The sequence below is a fragment of the Lacerta agilis genome, chromosome Z (assembly GCF_009819535.1).
Source record: "Lacerta agilis isolate rLacAgi1 chromosome Z, rLacAgi1.pri, whole genome shotgun sequence".
In the NCBI taxonomy this organism is placed as follows: Eukaryota; Metazoa; Chordata; class Lepidosauria; order Squamata; family Lacertidae; genus Lacerta; species Lacerta agilis.
Window position 1 is genome coordinate 38,136,593 of NC_046331.1, and position 20,055 is coordinate 38,156,647.

At 44.5% G+C, this 20,055-nt stretch overlaps 1 protein-coding gene across 2 annotated transcripts in view; it reads left to right on the forward strand.

Moving 5' to 3' along the window:
• Positions 1-10,113: 10,113 nt before the first annotated feature.
• The window catches only part of NRK (Nik related kinase), a 111,884-nt gene continuing 101,942 nt past the window's right edge, over positions 10,114-20,055 (forward strand). The window contains exons 1-2 of one of the 2 annotated variants that reach the window (XM_033137427.1): positions 10,114-10,753; positions 19,883-19,948. In XM_033137427.1, the coding sequence (XP_032993318.1) occupies positions 10,697-10,753; positions 19,883-19,948 (123 nt within the window). In that variant the 5' untranslated portion in view covers positions 10,114-10,696. The remainder of the gene's footprint in view (positions 10,754-19,882; positions 19,949-20,055) is intronic. The other variant, XM_033137425.1, reaches the window with a different exon arrangement.

A 20,055-nucleotide genomic window follows, 5' to 3' on the forward strand; every position in this document is an offset into this window, starting at 1 on the left:
AGCCATAGATTCTCCATCTCTTAAACACTGGTTTTAAAAGTCTGAATGGTTTCCACCTCACTTTTCTTGGGTTTTTGCACTAAGCATTTTGGAGCTTCAAGGTGCACATGCCTGCAGATGTACACAGGACTGGCACTGTTATTGCAAATCCAGCCACTCCAAAACCACTGTGAGATCATGAGAATTATGATAGGTGATTCTAAAATTCATGGGGGGGGGGTTTCTTCATCCTGTTTCAGGCAGGAGAGAATTAATCAGGCAGCTCTTTTAAGTCTGTAAAGACAGAAATATTTGGTTACATGCCAGCTGGTGTGACACATTCTGTGCCCATGTGACTAATATGTGAGAACGTGTCTGCAGGAACTACATATGGAGATGACAACCCTCCCAACAGAAGAGGACTTTAATGTAACTAAGCACCACAATACTTCCTTTTAGATTGCCTAAGGCAGGGTGTTTCTAGCAGCTGATTAAATCTGTTTGTGAATTACAGAACTGTGGGTGGCAGCTTCCCAGTGAAGAAACTTCTGGGCTGACTCCATCCACCCAAGCTGACCACTAGATCCTTATACCCCAGAAGGGATGAAATAGTCTTCCTTTCCTAGTGAAGTTTTGTCTTAGCAGCAAGGTGTATTAGAGCTGTTCTGGGTTTTGGCTCTTTCTTCTGGTTGGTTTGTTTGTTTGTCCATCCATCCATCTTGATTAATCTTAAGCAGTGCTGGTTTGTTCTCACTAGGTATAGGGAGGTGGAAGGCAGAGAGACCACAGTATGTGGAGCCTGGAGTCAATGGCAGGCAGAGCCAGCAGCAGAGAGAGCAATGCCCTTAGTGGTTTTAAGAAAAAAGGCAAGCAGGTGGAGACTGGCTGAGGACAGACTGGACAATGGGGCAGTTGCACTAAAGGACCAGCCTCCACTTGTATTATGGCTTGACTTGTTCTGGCCTGCAGCACATGTTCCAACCAACTTGGATGAGTTAAGAATGGATGTGGATTGGGGCTAAAGTTCCAAGGCCTCCTTCAGTACATAACCAAGGAGAAGCTGTAGTGTGGTGATTCTGCCTAGCCACTTTTTAAATTACATTATTTTAAATTGTGTTTTATTAAAATAAAATAAACACCTTTTCAAAATTAAAAATGAAACTCCCTGTACATAGATATTAGGCATTTGCGTTCATTGCAGTTTATGATGCCCACTAAGAAGTTTTTTAAGGCAAATCCGCCCAAACATGTAACTCTTTTTGTAATTTTTTTTAATCTATTGGTTTTATTTACATTTTGATCACTTTATTGATTACAGTTTTTGAGCCTGTTTTTATTGCTATTTTAATTAACATTCTACACAGTTTTATGTAAACTGATTAGAGATATATATTTTTAAAGGTGGTATCTAAAGCTTGTTAAATTAATAAATGCAACAATAACCTGTTGGTATATTAATATTATGAGTTACTTTTGTACCCTTTTCCCAGGCATATTTTGGGATGGAGGACTCCCATAAATCCTTAAGACTTTTCTCACATGATGGTCACAGGCACAGGAGCTCATGCTCAGTGGTGTGTATGCATGGAGGAAGAGAGGCTACCCGTGACTACTAGCCATGGTGGCTGTACTTTGTCTCCACAGCCAGAGGCAGAAGAAATGCTTCTGAATACCACTTGCTGGAAACCACAGGAAGGAAAAGTGCTCATGTGCTCAGGTCCTGCTTTGGGGCTCCTCATAGGCATCTGTTTGGCCATTGTAGGAGCAGGAACCTGAACTACGTGGACCATTTCCTGCACCAACAGGCTCTTTTTTTTACATTCCTACTGCAAGGTGGCGAGGGGCAAATATATTTCTGCCTTAATAGCGGCAACAACATTCCACATCAGTTGTATTTTTTTAACCCCCCCCCAAAAAAGTCATCATGAAAATTTGCTAGCATTTTATTGCAAATTTGGGCTTCCGGCGGCTGGCGCCATTATGGATGGTCGTGGGCTGCTTCGGCTGCGAAGCACCCAGTTCATCCCGGGGGTTAGGAGCCCTGCAGCCGCATAGCGGGGCTTCGGTTGGGGCGCGGGAAGAGCGTCCCGTGCCCTGGGCTCCCCGGCTGTGCCCGTTGTGCTCCGAACCCTTCCCCCGCGCCCCCTGTAAAGGGGGAGTGGGGGTGAAGGGACCACGGAGCCGGGCTTTAGGGGACATGCCCCAACCGGGATGTTTACATGCGGCGGCAAAGTCCGTGATGAGCGTCTCTGTTCTACCTGTCATTAAGGAGTTGCTAAGAAACCAGAAGCTGTGAGCAATTGACTGACTCTTTGTATTCCGGGAAAGCTCTGGGATTAAGAAGAAAGGCAGCCCGCCTCTCTCCCTTCGGGTGGTGAAAGAAATTAACCCTTTAAGTGACTGCTGCTACAACAATCAATTGAAAGCATTTTGAATTTGAAAGCTGAGTCTGTTGAGATCTCCTTTTGGGGGTTAACTGAGGAAAAAATATCTCCGTTTGAAGTTTTGGTCTTTATACTCCGACATCGGAAGAAATGGCGGCGATTTGGACTTGCGTAGGAAAAAATTGAGACAAAGGAAGGAAAAGACAGGAAACGTAACTTGATACCCATCTCCCCGAAGATGTTGGACTTTGCGCTTATGTTGGCACTGAAGGACTGGGAGGATGAGGAAAAGCTTACTGTCTTTCAATTGGAACTGCTTGATCGAAAATTAAGAGCCTTGAGTGGGATTATAAATGGAAAGAATTTGTTTTCCACAGAGGAGGCTTTTCGAAAGTTTTATTCAATGGAAACAGACTTTTGCAAAGAGCTGGAAGATGTGTTGGAAGGATGGTTTGAGATGGCTGAGCAAATCCGAGTGGAACAGGGGCCGATTTCAGGGGGTGGCAGTAGCCCTGGAACGGAAAGATTTTTAATATCCAGACTCCGAGGTGGCAGTTCGGGGTCGAGGGACACAGAATTAAGATTTCTACAAGAAGAAGAAGTATGGTACAAAGGCACGGAGAAACTCAGAATGGAGAGGATGAACATCTTGGAGCTCGATGCAGGGTTTGTTGTGGGTGCAACCTGGATCTGTGGATATTCAGAAGAATATAATAGGAGATCCGGTTCTGGTGAAAGACAGGAGAAGATAATGGACAGAAGGGGAGTGGGTTGAACCAATTAATGTATAATATAGATGGTCTGCCATGGTATCCGAAATCGGAGTGTGAAGTCTGTTAATTACAAGTTTATTTTAAATAAGTAAGGAGATATTGAATTTAAGTGAAAAGCAGCATGATAAATGATAGAAGAAACAAGTTTAGCTGTAAGAATATTTGGTTAAGTTTTAGGTTATAATGCAAAGATTAAGACAAAGGTGTTTTTTCTTTTTTAAGTAAAGTTAATCTTTATAGAGAAAAGTTGTTAAGGAAATAGTGTACTGTTTTAAAACCGAAGGTGTATAGGCGGGGGAAGTCAAACGTCAAGATTTGGAACTAGAAATTTTTTTTTTTAGTAAGGTATACAGATAAGAAGAAGAATCCTGACATTATGTGTATTTGTATTTGTTTTGATATTTGTAGGTGTGGGGGTTGGGTTTGTGTTATTTTGTGAAAATGTCAATAAATTCTGTTTAAAAAAAAAAAAAAGCATTTTATTGCAAATTTGTCCCAGTATACACATTTTGTACACGGCTTTGTTCAACATACCCGTTTTTGGAATGGTCCTTCACCCTAAGGTCCTAGGGCAGGTTACAACATTAAAAACAACAGCAACAAAATCTGCAGCTAAAAACAATTTAAAACAGTGGTTTTGTACACATTAGTTGGTTGGATAACTTCATTGCTGCATTCAAAGAAGTGCAGATTTCAAAAGGATGGCTGTGTTTGCTCTTCACATTGTTTTGGAAACTCTGAATTGGGTAGCTTTGCCTTTAAGTACAAACTGAACTGGATTTCTCTTCCTTCTCTACCACCAACCACCACCACCCCTGCCAATCCTCGGGCAAAATCACATTTCCTCTGCTGAACGAAGCAAAGTTCCTCTTCTCACTTCCCTTTTCCATGCAAGCATCCTTTAGCTTTATTGTGTGTCCCCCACTTTTTTTTTTTTTACCAGCCCTCATGCAATGGGGGTTGGCAAATCTATTTCCAGCATTCTGCATTTCTGTAAAAATGATTCATTGTGGGTTTTGTATAAGGTTGCCTACTTGTTTTTTTACTGCCCCTGCTCTTAACCTTTAACAGCGGTCGGAGAAACAGAAATTCAATGTGGGCCAAGTTCTGGCTATTACTTTTAACAACATTTGAGGCAGGAGGGGCATCTTTGCTTGCTAATTTTTTTGCATTAGCGGAACCCTGTCCAACACAGGCAAGCAAGAGGCACTGCAACAGTTCCAGGGCACAGCTCCAGCAACACAAAAGGTATTCATGGAGGGTGTAGAGTAGACCAGTGGTAGGTTGCCTGGGGAGTTTCCTGAAGTCCTGGAGGGGTGCATTCAGCCCCCCAGGCTTGTGGTTCTCTGTCCCTAAGTCAAAACTACCTGCATGTTGCAAACTCACATGAATAGATTTTATATCTGGAAGGCAAAGAGAACATTAATCAAAAATTGGCCTCGCCATAGGAACCTACCAGGACAGATGATTTTTCCACGTATCCCAGTATTATTTTATTTTTATTCTGACTGGAAGCAGTTCTCCAGGGTCTCAGGTACAGGACAACCATTCCCATGACCTGCTTTACCATAGTAACTTTCCCACGTATATTTTATTATTGTTTATTACAGTTCTGGCTACAATCCTATGCATACTTACTTGGCAGCAAGTCTCTTTGGCCTCAGTAGTATTTACTTTCATGGGCCCCTGAACACTGTTTTTTTCTGTTTGTTTTCATTTGCAGCAGGAGTGTATACTGTAACATGTCTTTGACACAGTAATAGCGCATTGCTCATGGATTTACACTAGACCATCCACACATCAGTTGACATTATTAGTTGCATTATTGCCATCTATGGGGAGGGGAGTCTTGCACTATAGGGCAACAAAAGCAAGACACGAACTTAAGCTGAACATTAGTGGTGTGGCAAATTACCAGATTTCAGCTGAAAGTTAAGAGGACAACATGCACCGACTGGGAATGAACCAGTATGCTAAACCCAAAGGTTTCACAGGCACAAATGGTAATGAACACTGAATCCCATAGAACCACCCTGATACGCACCATGAACGCAAATAATCATGGTGTCAGGAAGAGCCCTGAGTAAAACTTGATTGCATGTTCCCATACTGGAAGAAAATCTGAACCAATATCAGGGGTGCCAACTTGAATAAAATATTTTGGGAGGAGGGGTGGCAGATAAGCCCCACCTGGTATAATCAATGAAAAGACTCAGCACACATGCACCATTTGAATGGCAATGCCCATCAACTTTTTGGGGGGGTAGCTCCCTCAAATATTTTATTGGAGGGGCCAAAGGGACCTCAGCTTTCCTGGAAGGTGCCCTGGCGATCCTCAAAGGGAAGCACCAGGGTGCATCCTTCTGAGGATTGCCATGAAATGGGGCGCAGGGATGGCTCCTTGCTTCCTCTCTGTCTCTTTCCTTAAAAAAAACACACAACCAGACATTATTATTATTATTATTATTATTATTATTATTATTATTACTACTACTACTACTACTACTACTACTACTATACATACAGTAAAAAATGAACACTAACAACAACAACAACAACCAGAACAGAAACACAGTAAAGAAGAGCTTTCCAAACTGTGTGCCATGAAACATTAGTGTGTCAGCTGCAGTGTGCAGGTCTGTCATGAGAACTCTCTCTGCATTCCTCCCAGGGCTGGAAAGGGGCTAGTTTAATCTCCGGTTTGCTAGTAAAACTGAATTACGGTGTTGCGAAATGATGCATGTCTAAAAAGTGTGTCACCAGCATGAAAAGTTTGGAAAGCTCTGCAGTAAAGCGTAACACAGATCAAGCATAAACCAGCCACAGGAGGAGAGAGAAACCAAAACTAGTGTTCAAAGACCCGACCGTAGAGAAGAGCTATGAAACAAGGGAGCCGCTACAGACAAGGCCCTTCCTTATGTAGTCACCCTCCAGCACCTAGTTTGGAAAGAAATTGAGCTTAAAGAAGAACCTCTAAAGACGGCCTGAAGGTCCAGCATGTCTAAAGAGACATTTGCAGAGGAATTATCTTCCACTGAATTCCAGTATGGAAGAGGTGGGGAATCTTTTTTCAGTCCTAGGGCTGCAGCCCTCATGGATAACTTTCCATGTGTCACCTGCCAAAGGTTGATGGGCCAGAGGCAAATGTATGTGGGCAAAGCGTGGCCCTCTTGGAAGTTCCACCTCTTGGTAGCTCAGGTGGTGGTAGTGGCCTAGGTGGTCACTTGGCGGCTCTGAAATGGTAAAATTCCCTCCCCACAGCAGTGCAACTGGCTTCTTCACTATACAGCTTTTGTATAGTGAAGACAAACCTCTTTTATCTTGCCAGTGTTGTGTAGTGCTTAAGAGTGGTGGACTCGTAATCTGGTGAACCGGGTTCGCGTCTCCACTCCTCCACATGCAGCTGCTGGGTGACCTTGGGCTAGTCACACTTCTCTGAAGTCTCTCAGCCCCACTCACCTCACAGAGTGTTTGTTGTGGGGGAGGAAGGGAAAGGAGAAGGTTAGCCGCTTTGAGATATGAAATCCAAAATCAACTTCTTCTTCTTCTTCTTCTTCTTCTTCTTCTTCTTCTTCTTCTTCTTCTTCTTCGAGAAGTATGTTTTCAGTACCCACTCTTATTACTGTGATTATAATCTGTTTAATTTATAATTTTAAGCTGTAAACTCTAACTCATCCTGGGACCTGCTGGTGAAAGATGAGGAAATAATGATTAATAATAATAATAATAATAATAATAATTCCAATGGCCTCCCTGTTTTAGGATTACAGCTTCAATTCTCAATTTGCTTCCCTTTTTAGCATCTTCTTTTAATATTTATAACTTTTCTTGCTATAGTTTCAAACACGGGGCTTCTTATCATTTCTCTCCTCTTCTAAATAAGTCTGGAGTTGTTCTTGTTTTTCTTTTTCTTCTTTTTTTAAAAAAGTAGGTTTCTTCTTTTGCTCGTTCGTCTGTGGTGCTACTTGCTAGAGCAAAGAGGGGGTAGGGGGCTATGAAAACCCACCCTGACCAGTGCTGCTGCTTTTTGAGCACTCTGTGTGTGTGTGTGTGTGTGTGTGTGTGTGCGCGCGCGCGCGCGCGCAGGGTGACAGTGTGGGATTTCTTTGAAGTCTGGAGGAGCCTCTTGGAATCTCTTTTAAGGAAATTGCTTCATGATTTATTGCAGCATTCTGTCCCACAGCTGTTTGGATCTGCAGCCACAACCATGTGTGTTAATAGAGAGCTGACACACACTTTGTGACTCAGGTTCATCCCTCTTGCTTAAATCACAACATGTAAAAAAAAAAAAAAACAACTGTGGCTTGTAGGGAATCAGATGTGCTGAGTCAGTTCATACAGACTGAACCCGAAGGCACCATGCAGGCATGCCTCAACAAGTAGCTTCAGGCCATCCAAACCCATGGTGGTTGCTATCTTAGGAGAGGCACCCTCAGTCACAGAGCAGAGAATGCCTCTTCTCAGCATTGTAAGAGACATGCTGGGGCTGCATGTCCACCATAATATGTAAAGCACATTTCCTCCCACTCACAAGGAATAATGGGAATCATAGTTTGTTAAGGGTGCTGGGAATTGTAGCTCAATGAGACAAACTAGTTCCCAGGATTCTCCGGGGTGTGTGTGTGTCATGTGCTTTAAATGTATGGTGTGTATGCAGCCCCTAGTGATGGCCACCAATTTAGATGGCTTTAAAAGAGGATGAGACAAATGCATGGAAGCTAAGGGCACCCAATATCATAGAATCTTAGAACAGTAGAGTTGGAAGGGTTCCTGGGGATCATCTAGTCCAACCCCATGCAATGCAGGAATATGCAGCCATCCCATATGGGGATCGAACCTGCAACCTTGGCATTATTAGCACCACACACTAACCAACTGAGCTATCCAGGTCACTGGAGTGGTGAGTGAGTGCTGAGTGAAATGCATTGTGTGGGTTCTCATTCCATTAGTTCCAAGGCTAAGCCCATGCAGTGGAAACATCTGAGGAACCCTACTGTAAAAAGCCCCGTAGAAAGAAAATTGTAGGTTTTTGAAAAGGGGGGCGAAGCTATGGTGCTTGTGTCGTCAGCTTTGCCTGTTGTATACATTTGAGTGCTATGTAGAAACAAGCCAAGCAGAACCTCCACCGGTCACAGTCTTCTTTGCAGGCTTTAGTGGTTAGCATGCTGAATTTATGGCAGGGTGAGCTGAGTCACTGGGTGGCTTTGAGCCTGCAGCTTCTTCTTACCCTACCTCACAAAGTGCTTGTGAAGACAGAAGGTAAGAACAGCCTTGCTATCTTTAGAATAAACTTAGGCAATAAACCTGCAATTAACAACAACAACAAATCTGTCAACCAGGGAGGATACTTTATACATTTAGTCCATTGCAAATCTCCTGCCAGACCAAATCTGCCGGTCCTTAAGGCATGGGTTGGGCACCTGGGACATGTATATCCCACCTTTTCCCCAAATGAGCTCAATGTGGTGCAGATGGTTTGTCCCCTTCCTCACTGAATCCTGACAGCAATCTTGTGAGGCTGAGTGGCAGAGGCTGATCACTCCCAGGGGTAGGCAGCCTAAGGCCCGTGGGCCGGATGTGGCCCAATTGCCTTCTCAATCCGGCCCGCAGACAGTCCAGGAATCAGCGTGTTTTTACACGAGTAGAATGTGTGCTTTTATTTAAAATGCATCTCTGGGTTATTTGTGGTGCATAGGAATTCATTCATTCCCCCCCCCCCAAAAAAAATATAGTCCGGCCCTCAACAAGGTCTAAAGCAGTGTTTCCCAACCATGTGCCTCCAGATGTTTTCGGACTACAATTCCCACCATCCCTGACCACTGGTCTTGCTAGCTAGGGATGATGGGAGTTGTAGTCCAAAAACAGCTGGAGGCACAAGGTTGGGAAACACTGGTCTAAAGGACAGTGGACCGGCCCATGGCTGAAAAAGGCTGCTGACCCCCTGCAATAGGCTTTATGGCAGAGTGGGGATTTGAACTCTGATTCTCCCAGGTCCTAGCCTGGCACTTTAATACCTGGATAGGGCGTGTTTAGTTTTTTCAACTTTCACATTCCAAAGATAAGGGGTGCTAAAAAGTTGTGACATGACTTGGAAAAGTTATTTTGGTTAAATTTATATAATTTAGTTTTGCTTGGTAAGAAAAATGTGTGCAAAATTGCATAGGTAAAGGTAAAGATACCACTGACCATTAGGTCCAGCTGCGGACGACTCTGGGGTTGTGGTGCTCATCTCGCTTTACTGGCCGAGGGAGCCGGCGTACAGCTTCCAGGTCATGTGGCCAGCATGACTAAGCCGCTTCTGGCGAACCAGAGCAGCGCACGGAAACGGCGTTTACCTTCCCGCCTGAGGGGTACCTATTAATCTACTTGCATTTTGAAGTGCTTTCGAACTGCTAGGTGGGCAGGAGCTGGGACCGAACAACAAGAGCTCATCCCGTCACGGGGATTCGAACTGCTGACCTTATATTATTATTATTATTATTATTATTAATCATTACCTGACATTTTCAGAAGGTAAAACTAAAGGTTTTTTTTTCAAAAAGCCAATATGCTTCTTCCTTCAGATGCAGACCTACCAAGCTAAATGTTGTCCAATCACAAAAATAATAGTAGATTTGAAATGCTCACATCCAAATTTGCAAATTTGCAAAAATAAAGTTTCGCCCTCTAAAATGACGGCCCTTGATACATGGCTCATCCTTCACCATTGTTCTTCTTTGCTTTAGGGCTCAACAACATCTGGAGGGCCACACTCCCCCATCCCCCAACTATCTGGTTTTGGGTGTCAGTGGGTATGGGAAAACGCACTCGTTCTGTCCCCTTTGGGCAGTAGCAGAAGGAGCCAGAATACCCGACCTGTTTCCTGCAGCACGGACACCCCTTGTGCCCCCTCGTCCCACCAGATCCAGCTGTTGCATCAATCTCCCCACTATCACCCGCCTTCAACTCTCCAGCTCAGTCCGGCTGAGCCCATCCTCCGTGGCACGTCACTTCCTTGCAAACTTTCCCGAGAATATGCCCGTGCAAAAGTTGTTTGTCTTCAAAGGCTGGAGGCTGTGGGGCTGTTTCCTCGCCCTCTGACTGCGGGGGGCGGGGGAAGAGAGGGACCTTTCTCTCTCTCACCCCCCTTTCGTTTCCTTTCCTTTCCTTTCCTTTTTTTCTCGTCCCCCCCCCCCCCCGGATTTGCATGTCAGGTTTCCTGTGTTTGTCACCAAGAGAAGAACCGCCAGTATGGACAGGCTGCCTGGCAAGGGCTGAGCCACCGGGACCGTTAGACTGGCAAGGGGAGGAGAGAAATAAATAGAAGAAGAAGAAGAAGAAGAAGAAGAAGAAGAAGAAGAAGAAGAAGAAGAAGAAGAAGAAGAAGAAGAAGAAGAAGAAGAGATTGCGAGCCGATCAAGTCCTCAACCTCAGCAAGCATCCCGTGCAGGGGACTTTCTTTACAACCCCCTCTTTTTCTTAGCAACTGCAGCTGCGTCCCCAAACGGCTTTCCGTGCCCCAGAAGCGCTTGGCAAGCGCAGCGCAGAGACCCGCCGGCGCTACTGCATCGTTAAGAAGTCATGGCCAGCGACTACACGGCGAGGAGCCTGGACAGCATCGACCTGTCTGCGCTCAGGGTAAGTGCCTATGTTCTGGCTGAGAAGGAAGAGACGAGCTGGAGCGTGGGAGCCAGGGGGAGAGAGATGGCACTGCTCAGCGGCAGACCATGCATGCGGAAAGTCCTGGGTGCTTACCCCTCATGGCATCTCTAGGTAGGGGCTCGGAGAGAGACCCCTTGCCTGAAACCCTGAAGAGCCCGCTGCCTGTCAGTGCGGACACTACTGAACTAGATGGACCCAACGGTCTGAGATTTCTATGTTCTCAGAGCGCTTACAGCTGGCTCCTTCATAAGCCTCCAGAGGGGGCTGGCGGCAGCAAAAAGATGTCACTTCCCAGATGTCACTTTTGCTCTTCATGGAGAAGTGGTCTTGTAACTCTTGGTGTGATCTGGCAGCTCAGCTCTTACAAAGCATGCTTTGGGTCTCTTAGTTGGTGGCATGGCATTGGATGAAGGCTAAATTGGGTGAACTGTTGAAACAAACAAGTTAGCCATGACTTAAGACCTCAGTGATAACTACGTGTAACTAACTTAGTCTCAATCCAGTCTGTTGGTATTATCAGTGCTATTTTCCCCTTGGTCTCTTAGAACGGTACTGGCGCCCACATGAAAGGTGCTGGAACTGAGTTCTGGTGAGTTCCGGCTGAATAAAATAAAAATAATTGGGTATTATTATTATTATTATTATTATTATTATTATTATTAGGGCTTGAAGAGCTTTGCATGCATTGGACTGGATACTAACAGCATATGCCCATATATAAGTCTACTCCGAAGTAATACCTGTTGTGTTCAGAGGAGCTGACTCCCTGGTGAATGGTTTCAGGACTGCAACCTGTTGCAAGTTGCTGTTATTTATTCATCTTATTAGTTGCGTTACATTAAATTCTCAAACCGGTCTACAAAATGAAATAAATTATACAGTATACTGGTATATATGTATTAAAGTAATAAAACAATGAAAACAATGCCTCCATAACCTACCCCTCAACATAGACTAGTTCAGCACAGCAATGAAAATTATATACAAAGGCCTGGGAGAACCAGCATGTCTTTGCCTGCTGCTAGAAAGATGTTGACATTAGTGTCACACAAGCCTTCATTGACCGAGGGGGGGGGCCACCACTGAGAAGGCCCATTTTTTTTTGGTCAAGATTCTCCTAGCAATTTGTGGAGGGAAGCACACAGAAACTGGCACAGAGGGAGAACACAAAAGATGACCTCAGGCTCCAAGTTGTACCTAGTTTATATTGAAAATTCTTTCCAGTAGCACCTTAGAGACCAACTGAGTTTGTTCTTGGTATGAGCTTTCATGTGCATGCACACTTCTTCAGATACCAGTCGAAACAAAATAGAAAATTCTTTCCAGTAGCACCTTAGAGACCAACTGAGTTTGTTCTTGGTATGAGCTTTCGTGTGCATGCACACTTCGTATCTGAAGTGTGCATGCACAACAAGAACAAACTCAGTTGGTCTCTAAGGTGCTACCGGAAAGAATTTTCTATTTTGTTTCAACTATGGCAGACCAACACGGCTACCCACCTGTAACTAGTTTATATTGAAATCAGTGAGATTTGAGCTAAGACGTGATTGAGTTTCTCTCGGTATGAATTCAGCCCCTCATCTCAGCCTTGGAAAGCAGGTACTCTTGCTCAGGGTCCAACCACTTGCAACTCCAGTTAAAAGGTCCAGGTGGCAGGAGACTGAACTCTGTACTCCTACAACCTGAACCTTCTTACATCCTGGCAAGCTGCTGCTAGTCAGTGTAGACAATACCGAGCATGATGGGCTTATGGTGTGACCTGGTTTAAGGAAGCCAGCTTCCTGCCACCTGATTGCAAATGAGCTGTGCATGCTCTAAGAGGGGCTGAATGGACCTGTGCTGATGCATCTGCAGTTAAGCTGACTGCATGTTTTATATGCTTTTTCTTGAAAAACTTCACAACAGCCCTGAAAGGTAGGGCTCTATGTTTGTGATTATTTTCCATGCTGTATCTGGGATTGAGTGGGGAGTAGGCAGAGGAGACTTGGATAAAGTGCCTGTGATGAACTCAGAAGAGGCAAAACAAGCTATGAAAATTCTTTGCCATTTCACATGGACATTATCTCAATAATCTGTACAACAGCCCTGAAATGTAGCCTGTGTGGTTATCCCGATAGGCAACTGGAGCAGGTGCAGTGTGTAGACTGGGAAATCCAACACATTAACTTTCTTGGGTGCAGTTAGAGTGCTGGTACATGCCATTGGGCCCTTGATCAGTTTTGGGAACCCAAGCAATTGCCCAACCTTGCTCCCTTCTTGAGCCCATTCTGCAGATTCAGGGGGCTGAGGCAACATTAGCATGCCATATCCCATCTGATGTACTAATAGCTGGGGTAAGACATGAATCTGCAACATTCCAGTTCTCATCATGGCTCAATGCAAATATACTTAAATATATTTCAAAAAGCTTGCAGCCATAGATTCTAGAATTCATATGGTCAAAGCAGCTCATGCAGATGTTGCCTTTCTAATGCTTTCAAGTATCCTATAAATTAGTCCAAAACTTTTATCCTCTTGTCACAGATGTTGGCCAGGGTGGGGGGGGGGACTGAGGTTGAGAAGTAGTGACTTGCTGGTAATACATAATGGGTGCTTCCAATTGTGCACCCCAGGACTCCTTCTCCGGCTCTTGGGGTGCTCCAGAAGCCACACCCAATATCAAGGCCATGGATATTGCCATGCACCATGCCCTTCCCCAATTGTTTTTGCTCAGCTGGAATATGCCTTGGGACGATGCCACTAGTTTGCCTGGTTGGCGTACGGAGATGTTTGTGTATATATGGAAGCCTTTGATGTATGCGTGGCTGGAATGCCGCCTACTGTAAAAAGGGAAGAGGCACAACCGTTCCTCCTCCTACTTTTGCCTCTAGCGCCACTCACTTTCTGCCTAAGCACTGCTTGCAGGCAGACCTTTCACCACCTCTTCTCTGAAGCTTTGAACTCTCAAAGTTAAGCAGACTTAGCCAACACATTTTGGTGTGCATGTCTTTAAAGGCTATGGGCTGTCTCCAGCTAGGTTCCACACCATGTAGACCCTTCAAAATTATGCTATTATTATTTACTAGTGCTTTAAACCCGTTAAATTAACGGGTGCTAGAACATATGTGGTGAAACATTTTTAAAAACAGACTGCTCGCCCGCCGCCACTTGTAACGGCCGCTGCCGCTTAGAAGTACGTCCACGCGAGTGCACACCCTCCGCATGCCCGCGCACTCTCCACCGCTTCAACAGTTTCGCCCGGCCACCCGAAGTCTCTGCGCTCCAAGTCCCAATGGCTGTCCGTGGGGCACATGCGCAGTAGCGCAATCCCACAGACACAGGGACTGGATGCAGAGACACTTGCACTTTATTAGTGTAGATTGTTTATTCGATTTACATACCACCCTTTATCAAAAGATCCCAGGGCAGTGTACGACATTGAAAACATATTTTGTGGATTATAATAAAAAATTAAAAAAACAGAATGCGAAGCATAATACTAGACAGCATAATAAGAAAATATTCACAATAGCAGCCTCACCACCACCTTTAACAGGCCATAGATTATTTCATGGTCAAAGGTCTGGGTAAAGAGGAATGTTTTTTTGCCTGGTGCCTAAATACATATAAAGTCTCTCTGGAGAGAGCATTCACAGATGGGAGGCCACCACAGTAAAGGCCTGTTCTCGTGTTGCTACCCTCCAGACCTCTTGGGGATTGAGGACTTTGAAAAGGGCATCGGATGACAAGTGCAAAATAGGCTAAAACTAGTTGTGTTAATAATTTCAATAGGTCTCCTCTGAGAATGAGTAACACAGGATAGGTTCCTGCTCTTTAGTTGTGTGAGGGGGAAATCTCTGGCCCTCCAGATGAGGCTGAACTACAGCTCCCCTTAAACACACCAAGCATGGCCAGGAGCCAGGGGTGACAGCAACATCTGTAGTTGGGCAACCAATCTCCCCCACACCTGCTGTGCTTTTGAAAGATATTCAGGGGTCCTGTAATATTGAATGTGAGCCTTGCCAATATGTTTGAAGAGCTCATCGGCCCTCCCCACTCCTGATCTTTTGGCAGGAGGATAGCAACTTTGTGTTTGTTATAATAATAAAAAACCCAGAAAACAGACTTCAGTTGTTCTGCAGATCCAGAGCAGTTTCTAGATGGGATCCACCCAAAGTTTAGTCCTTCCCTTTATTTATTCAACCAATCCCTGGCCAAAAGCACTGAGAAGGGTGGTGGCCAGGGAACCGTTGGGTTTGTAAGAGAGGTTTGCTTTCCCTCCTTATCATCAGCAAACATGAGTTTGGCAGAGTTTTGTTTTGTGTGTGTATATATATATATATGTATATAGCCTGGCTGAAGTTTTGCTTAGCCCTGTGATTTGAATGCATATTGAGCCATTTCCAGGACTGGGGTGGGGGCAAAGGGTTTCCGTCATAAAGGGATTCCAATAAGCATCACCCCATGGGTGAAAAGGAAAAAAATTGGTCATATGAATGCACCCTGCAATGTGGAACCACCATAACTCTTGCTGTGTTTTGTTCATCATGTTAAATAAAAAGATTCCATCACACATCTTGCAGACTTTTCCAGTCAGGAAGAAACGTCTGGTGCATCTAGTACAAAGTCCATCACTTCAGTTAAACTTTGTTGGAGGAGTGTGTGTGTGTGTGTGTGTGTGCGTGTGCATGTATGTTTGTTTGTATGTATGTATGTATGTATTTATAACCTCCAGAGTCCAATTCCTTGATTTCTTGCTATGTAATTTATCACTCTTGTTAATTTCTTCTGGAGGAGATCACTGGAGGTTTCTGTGAAATAGGATTAATTTTGCAGATCATTTTTCCAGCACCCATCCCTCTCATTCTGTCCAAGTGTGATTCCACTGCTGTTTCACTTTTTGCACAGTATTTCTACCCATATCTTCTAGGTGGCTTCAGTCCATCTAGAGTATGCTGCAAAACTAATGACATCAGTTCTTTAATCATATGCTTGCTGAGAAGTCCCATTAACCCAATAGGGTTTACTTCTGAAAAGACCCATATAGGTGTGCATGGCATGACTGCAATCTTAAGGATGCTTAACTAGGGCAGGGATAGGGAACCTCAGGCCCCAGGCCTCTCTATCTGGTCCTCAGGATTCACCCCTTCTCCCCAGGCCATGCACATCTCCAGTTTTGCTTTGCAGCCTGCTTGAGTGTCTTTGCATGGCTGGAAATGTGTCCTGGAACTCTAATTATGTTTCTTTGCTTGCCTTTATGAAGATTTTTCCACTTCATCTGTATCATCCACAGCATCTGGAGGGAAGCAGGCTAGCATAGGAGGGCACACACACCTCTGTTCTTCAGGACTTTACCCCTGCTCCCCAGTTAAACTTTCAGCTATGCATGAACATAGTTCACCCATGTGCTGTTGAGGGTGTGGGGAGAGGCAGCTATAGGCACTTGTGGATGTGCCTGAAGGTGGCCAATTTTTGGGAGCGAGTGTTTAATGAAACAAGTACAATTACACATCAGCATGTCACGAAGGCCTCAGAACTTGTGTTACCGAAGCTGTATTTAAACAAGAACCAGGACTTTGTGGATGAGCTACTAATTGGATTTCTCTTAACAGTTGCATGTTTGGTTATAGCCACATTTTGGAAGGACTTAAAAGGTGTAAACTTAAATGCTTGATGCAATAGAGTATGGCATATTGCCCTCACTGCTAAATTGACTCACATATTAAGATTGGCAAGAGCAACAAAGTGCAAAGATAACTTTGCAGGAGAATGGCGAAGCTTCATTTGGTTTACAAATTCTCCAGGAAACTGAAGACCACTTCCCAAAGCTTATACTAATTTGTGGATCATTTAATAAGTGTGTGTTTTATAGATGTGTACTATTATAAGTTGTGGTGCATACAGGAACATGGATTTGCATAATGTGTTTTGTGGGTCTCCAGGGAACAAGGTCTCTGAAACAAGGTTGTTGTGAGGATAATATGGAGAAGGAGAGAACCATGGACGCCAATTTGAGCTTCTTGGAGAAAAGGTGGAATTTAAGTGTAAATAGCAAGTGGATGCTTGAGTGCCATTCTCTTGAACCATTCCCATCCTCCTTTGCCAGCACCTGACAATGGTGATGATTCATTTTTGCTGACCTAGGCTATCTAGCTGTCTTGGGTAGTCAAGACAGTGTTGGGAAAGGTTCCTGGCCAACATAGCAGGCAAGCACACACTGGTCTGTCCATGTGACACATGCTGGCAGAATTTGTCTGAGCAGGCACAACGCGGAGCAAAGTGAGAAGGAGCAAGGTGAAAGATGCTTCTGCACTCAGGTGAAAGATGCTGTCCTATTTCCAGTGCTGAAGTAAGATTGAAGTGTCAGTCTAATTGGCTTCAGTATGGAAGGGGTGTCCTTTTGCCCATCATGGTAGGACCCATCCTACCTTGGGCCTTCTGTTTATGTTCTACCACTTGGACATAGTTCCTTCACTAAGAAAGGCACCAAAGTTCTCACAGTACGCAGGAATTCCATCGCCTGTTTGCAAAGAGGCCAGCTCTCACTCATCATAAGCAAGTCATTGCACACAAGCCTGCTTGAAAATGGAGGTGTCTTTTTGCCATCAGTTGGCCCTTGTGTTACAGACGGCAGACATCTCATGCTGGGCTCTGAATTTAGTCCTTGGATCTGTCCTTGTTCTGATTGGAGCACTCTATGGTCTATTACAGCTTAGCCTTCCAACCAGGCCAAGTTCCTAATTGTCTCAGAGCTGGACGAGCTTCCTCTCCAACAGCATTTGGTATTCCAGAGTCTGTATGGCCCCTTGCTATCCAGCTACTGCCAAGTTTGCTACATTTCCTTTGACAGATGCCAAAATTCTGACCCAAACATTAATCACTTTGAGGTTAATTACTGTAATGCACTGTACCATATGCTGCTCTTCTTGCTTCGTCTTTATCATTGGATGAGGAGTCCAAAAGGCTGGAGCAAGGCAGCTGACCTGGATGCCACGAAAACCAACTTGCTATATTCATGCTCCTCTGTAAAACTGTGAGACAGAAACCTGTACAGGAAACCAGAGCATACTGCGTTTCCTTTATATTTAAACCAGGTGGAAGCCAAGACTTTGCAGTTTTGGTTTTGTTCTTTATTCTTGAAAGCATGAGAAGTTGATTTTTAAAAAAATAAATAAATCCTATTATTAACTTGTTTGTTTTTGGATTGTCCAATCTGTCCATCGGGTCTTAGGGGTCCTACAATAAATTTCAAATAAACTCAACAACATTAAAAGGGAAAACAACCCACTTTCTTTTTTGTAAAGAGTACCCTGCATCTCCCAAATAATTTGTCAAAAACCTAAGTTAAATAATTAGATGTAATCAGGATGCTCTTATTTCTTAGGATAAAACAGCTAAGTATTTTCCCTCTGACTTGAAGGTTATTGCTTGTTCCAGAACTCTTTCACTGGTAAACTTTCTTGTATATAAAATGAATGATGGAACGTCAAGGGTTTCTTGCACATTAGTTTAGACCAGGCGTGAGGAAACCTTTTCAGCAGGGGGCCGGTCCACTGTCCCTCAGAACTTGTGGGGGGGGCAGACTATATTTTTTGGAGGGGAAATGATGCAAAAGCACCACGAGCCCCGGTGGCTGCTTACCTGTGTCTTGCGAGCAGCAGGGGCTGGCGGTGGCAGAGGGACGATGAGCGGAGCGCAAAAGGGCTATGGAGAGGGGCTGCTTAAAATGGCGGCAGCTCAAACGCTGCTGCTGCTGCTGCTGCTGCTGCTGCTGCTGCTGCTGCTGCTGCTGCTGCTGCTGGCACCAACAAAGCCCAGCCCCCTTCCTCCTCTAGGCAGGGCGAGGAGAAGCCAGGAGGAGGGAGGGAGGGAGGGAGGAGGCGCCACCGCCGTGGGAGGGAAAGGGAGGGAGAGGGAAAGAACACAGGCACTGGCGATTCACGCAGCAATTCCTAGACCGTCCGCAGGCTGGATCCAGAAGGCAATTGGGCCTGATCCGGCCCATGGGCCTTAGTTTGTCTACCCATGGTTTAGACTTTGCAAGATATTAACTGGAAATCAACCACATTGGGACAAAAGCACATTTTTAGTTAACAAGATTGTCCTTTTGGCTTTGCTGTCTTGCTGAAATGTAAGCATTCAAGTACCCAAACTATTTTTGGATAGTTTTCTTTTACTTTCAAGCTGGTGACCTTGACAGAAGCAGCAGGTAGATTCAACTTCTAAATTCAGGAGGGGATATTTAAACTATGGTTACCAGACGTCTCTGTTTCCCAGGGACAGTCCCCAGATTTACAAATCAGTCCCCATACATAATCCATTGAAGTTGAAAAATGTCCCTGGATTCGTTGAAAAAAAAATCTGGTAATCTTAATTTAAACAATCCTCTTTTGCAGTCTCAAATGAAGCAACATTTGCTGGTCAAGATTTTAGGCACTGCCCTTTGAAACCCCATAGTATTTGTACTGCAACAGTTTGGCACTGGATCCTCTGTGATTTTGGACAGGCTTCCCCATGATCTTCCTTCCAAACTTTTTGTTTTTAGAAAACTGGGTTGCCTGCCTTTGGCTTGGGTGAGGTTGAGTACAGTTTAATTTTCTGTTCTCTCCATGCTTTACAAGAATAGCTGTGGCTCCCTTACACTGGCATTTCCACATTCCAGGACCTGCTTTGGCCCACATGGCTTTTAACATAGCTACGCCATTAACTCTCTGCAGGGAGGATATGCTTCCTTCTCCCCAATGAATTTGAAAAAGGCAGGCTTCCCCAACCTGTCACCCTCCAGATGTTGCTGGACTACAACTCCCATCACCCCTGACCATTGGCCATGCCAGATGGAGCTGATGGGAGTTGGCATTCAACAGTATCTGGATGGCACCAGATTGGGAAGGGCTGCAGTAGGACTGCAATAGGACACATCTACCGTGTGTGCATGTGTGCCCAACAATGTGTGTGGTGCAGGTCCCATTCATTTTAAATAAGCTTGTGCAGGAGACCTTCCAAGTGAGTTGTACCCCTAATTCTTCATAATCTGATTCCAAGAGATGGAATCATATAGGACACAATAGCTTGGTTCTTTAAGTAAAATTAATCAATGTGTTTCTTTATTGTTGTTGTTTTTTTCAGGATCCAGCAGGGATATTTGAACTAGTACAAGTTGTTGGAAATGGGACGTATGGGCAAGTCTATAAGGTAATGAACAAAACTCAATATATTTCATGGCATATTGACAAAACTGAAATCCTGGACATAATGGCTATACTCAGACATTACACCAAACCTTGGTTAGGCAAGCCAGC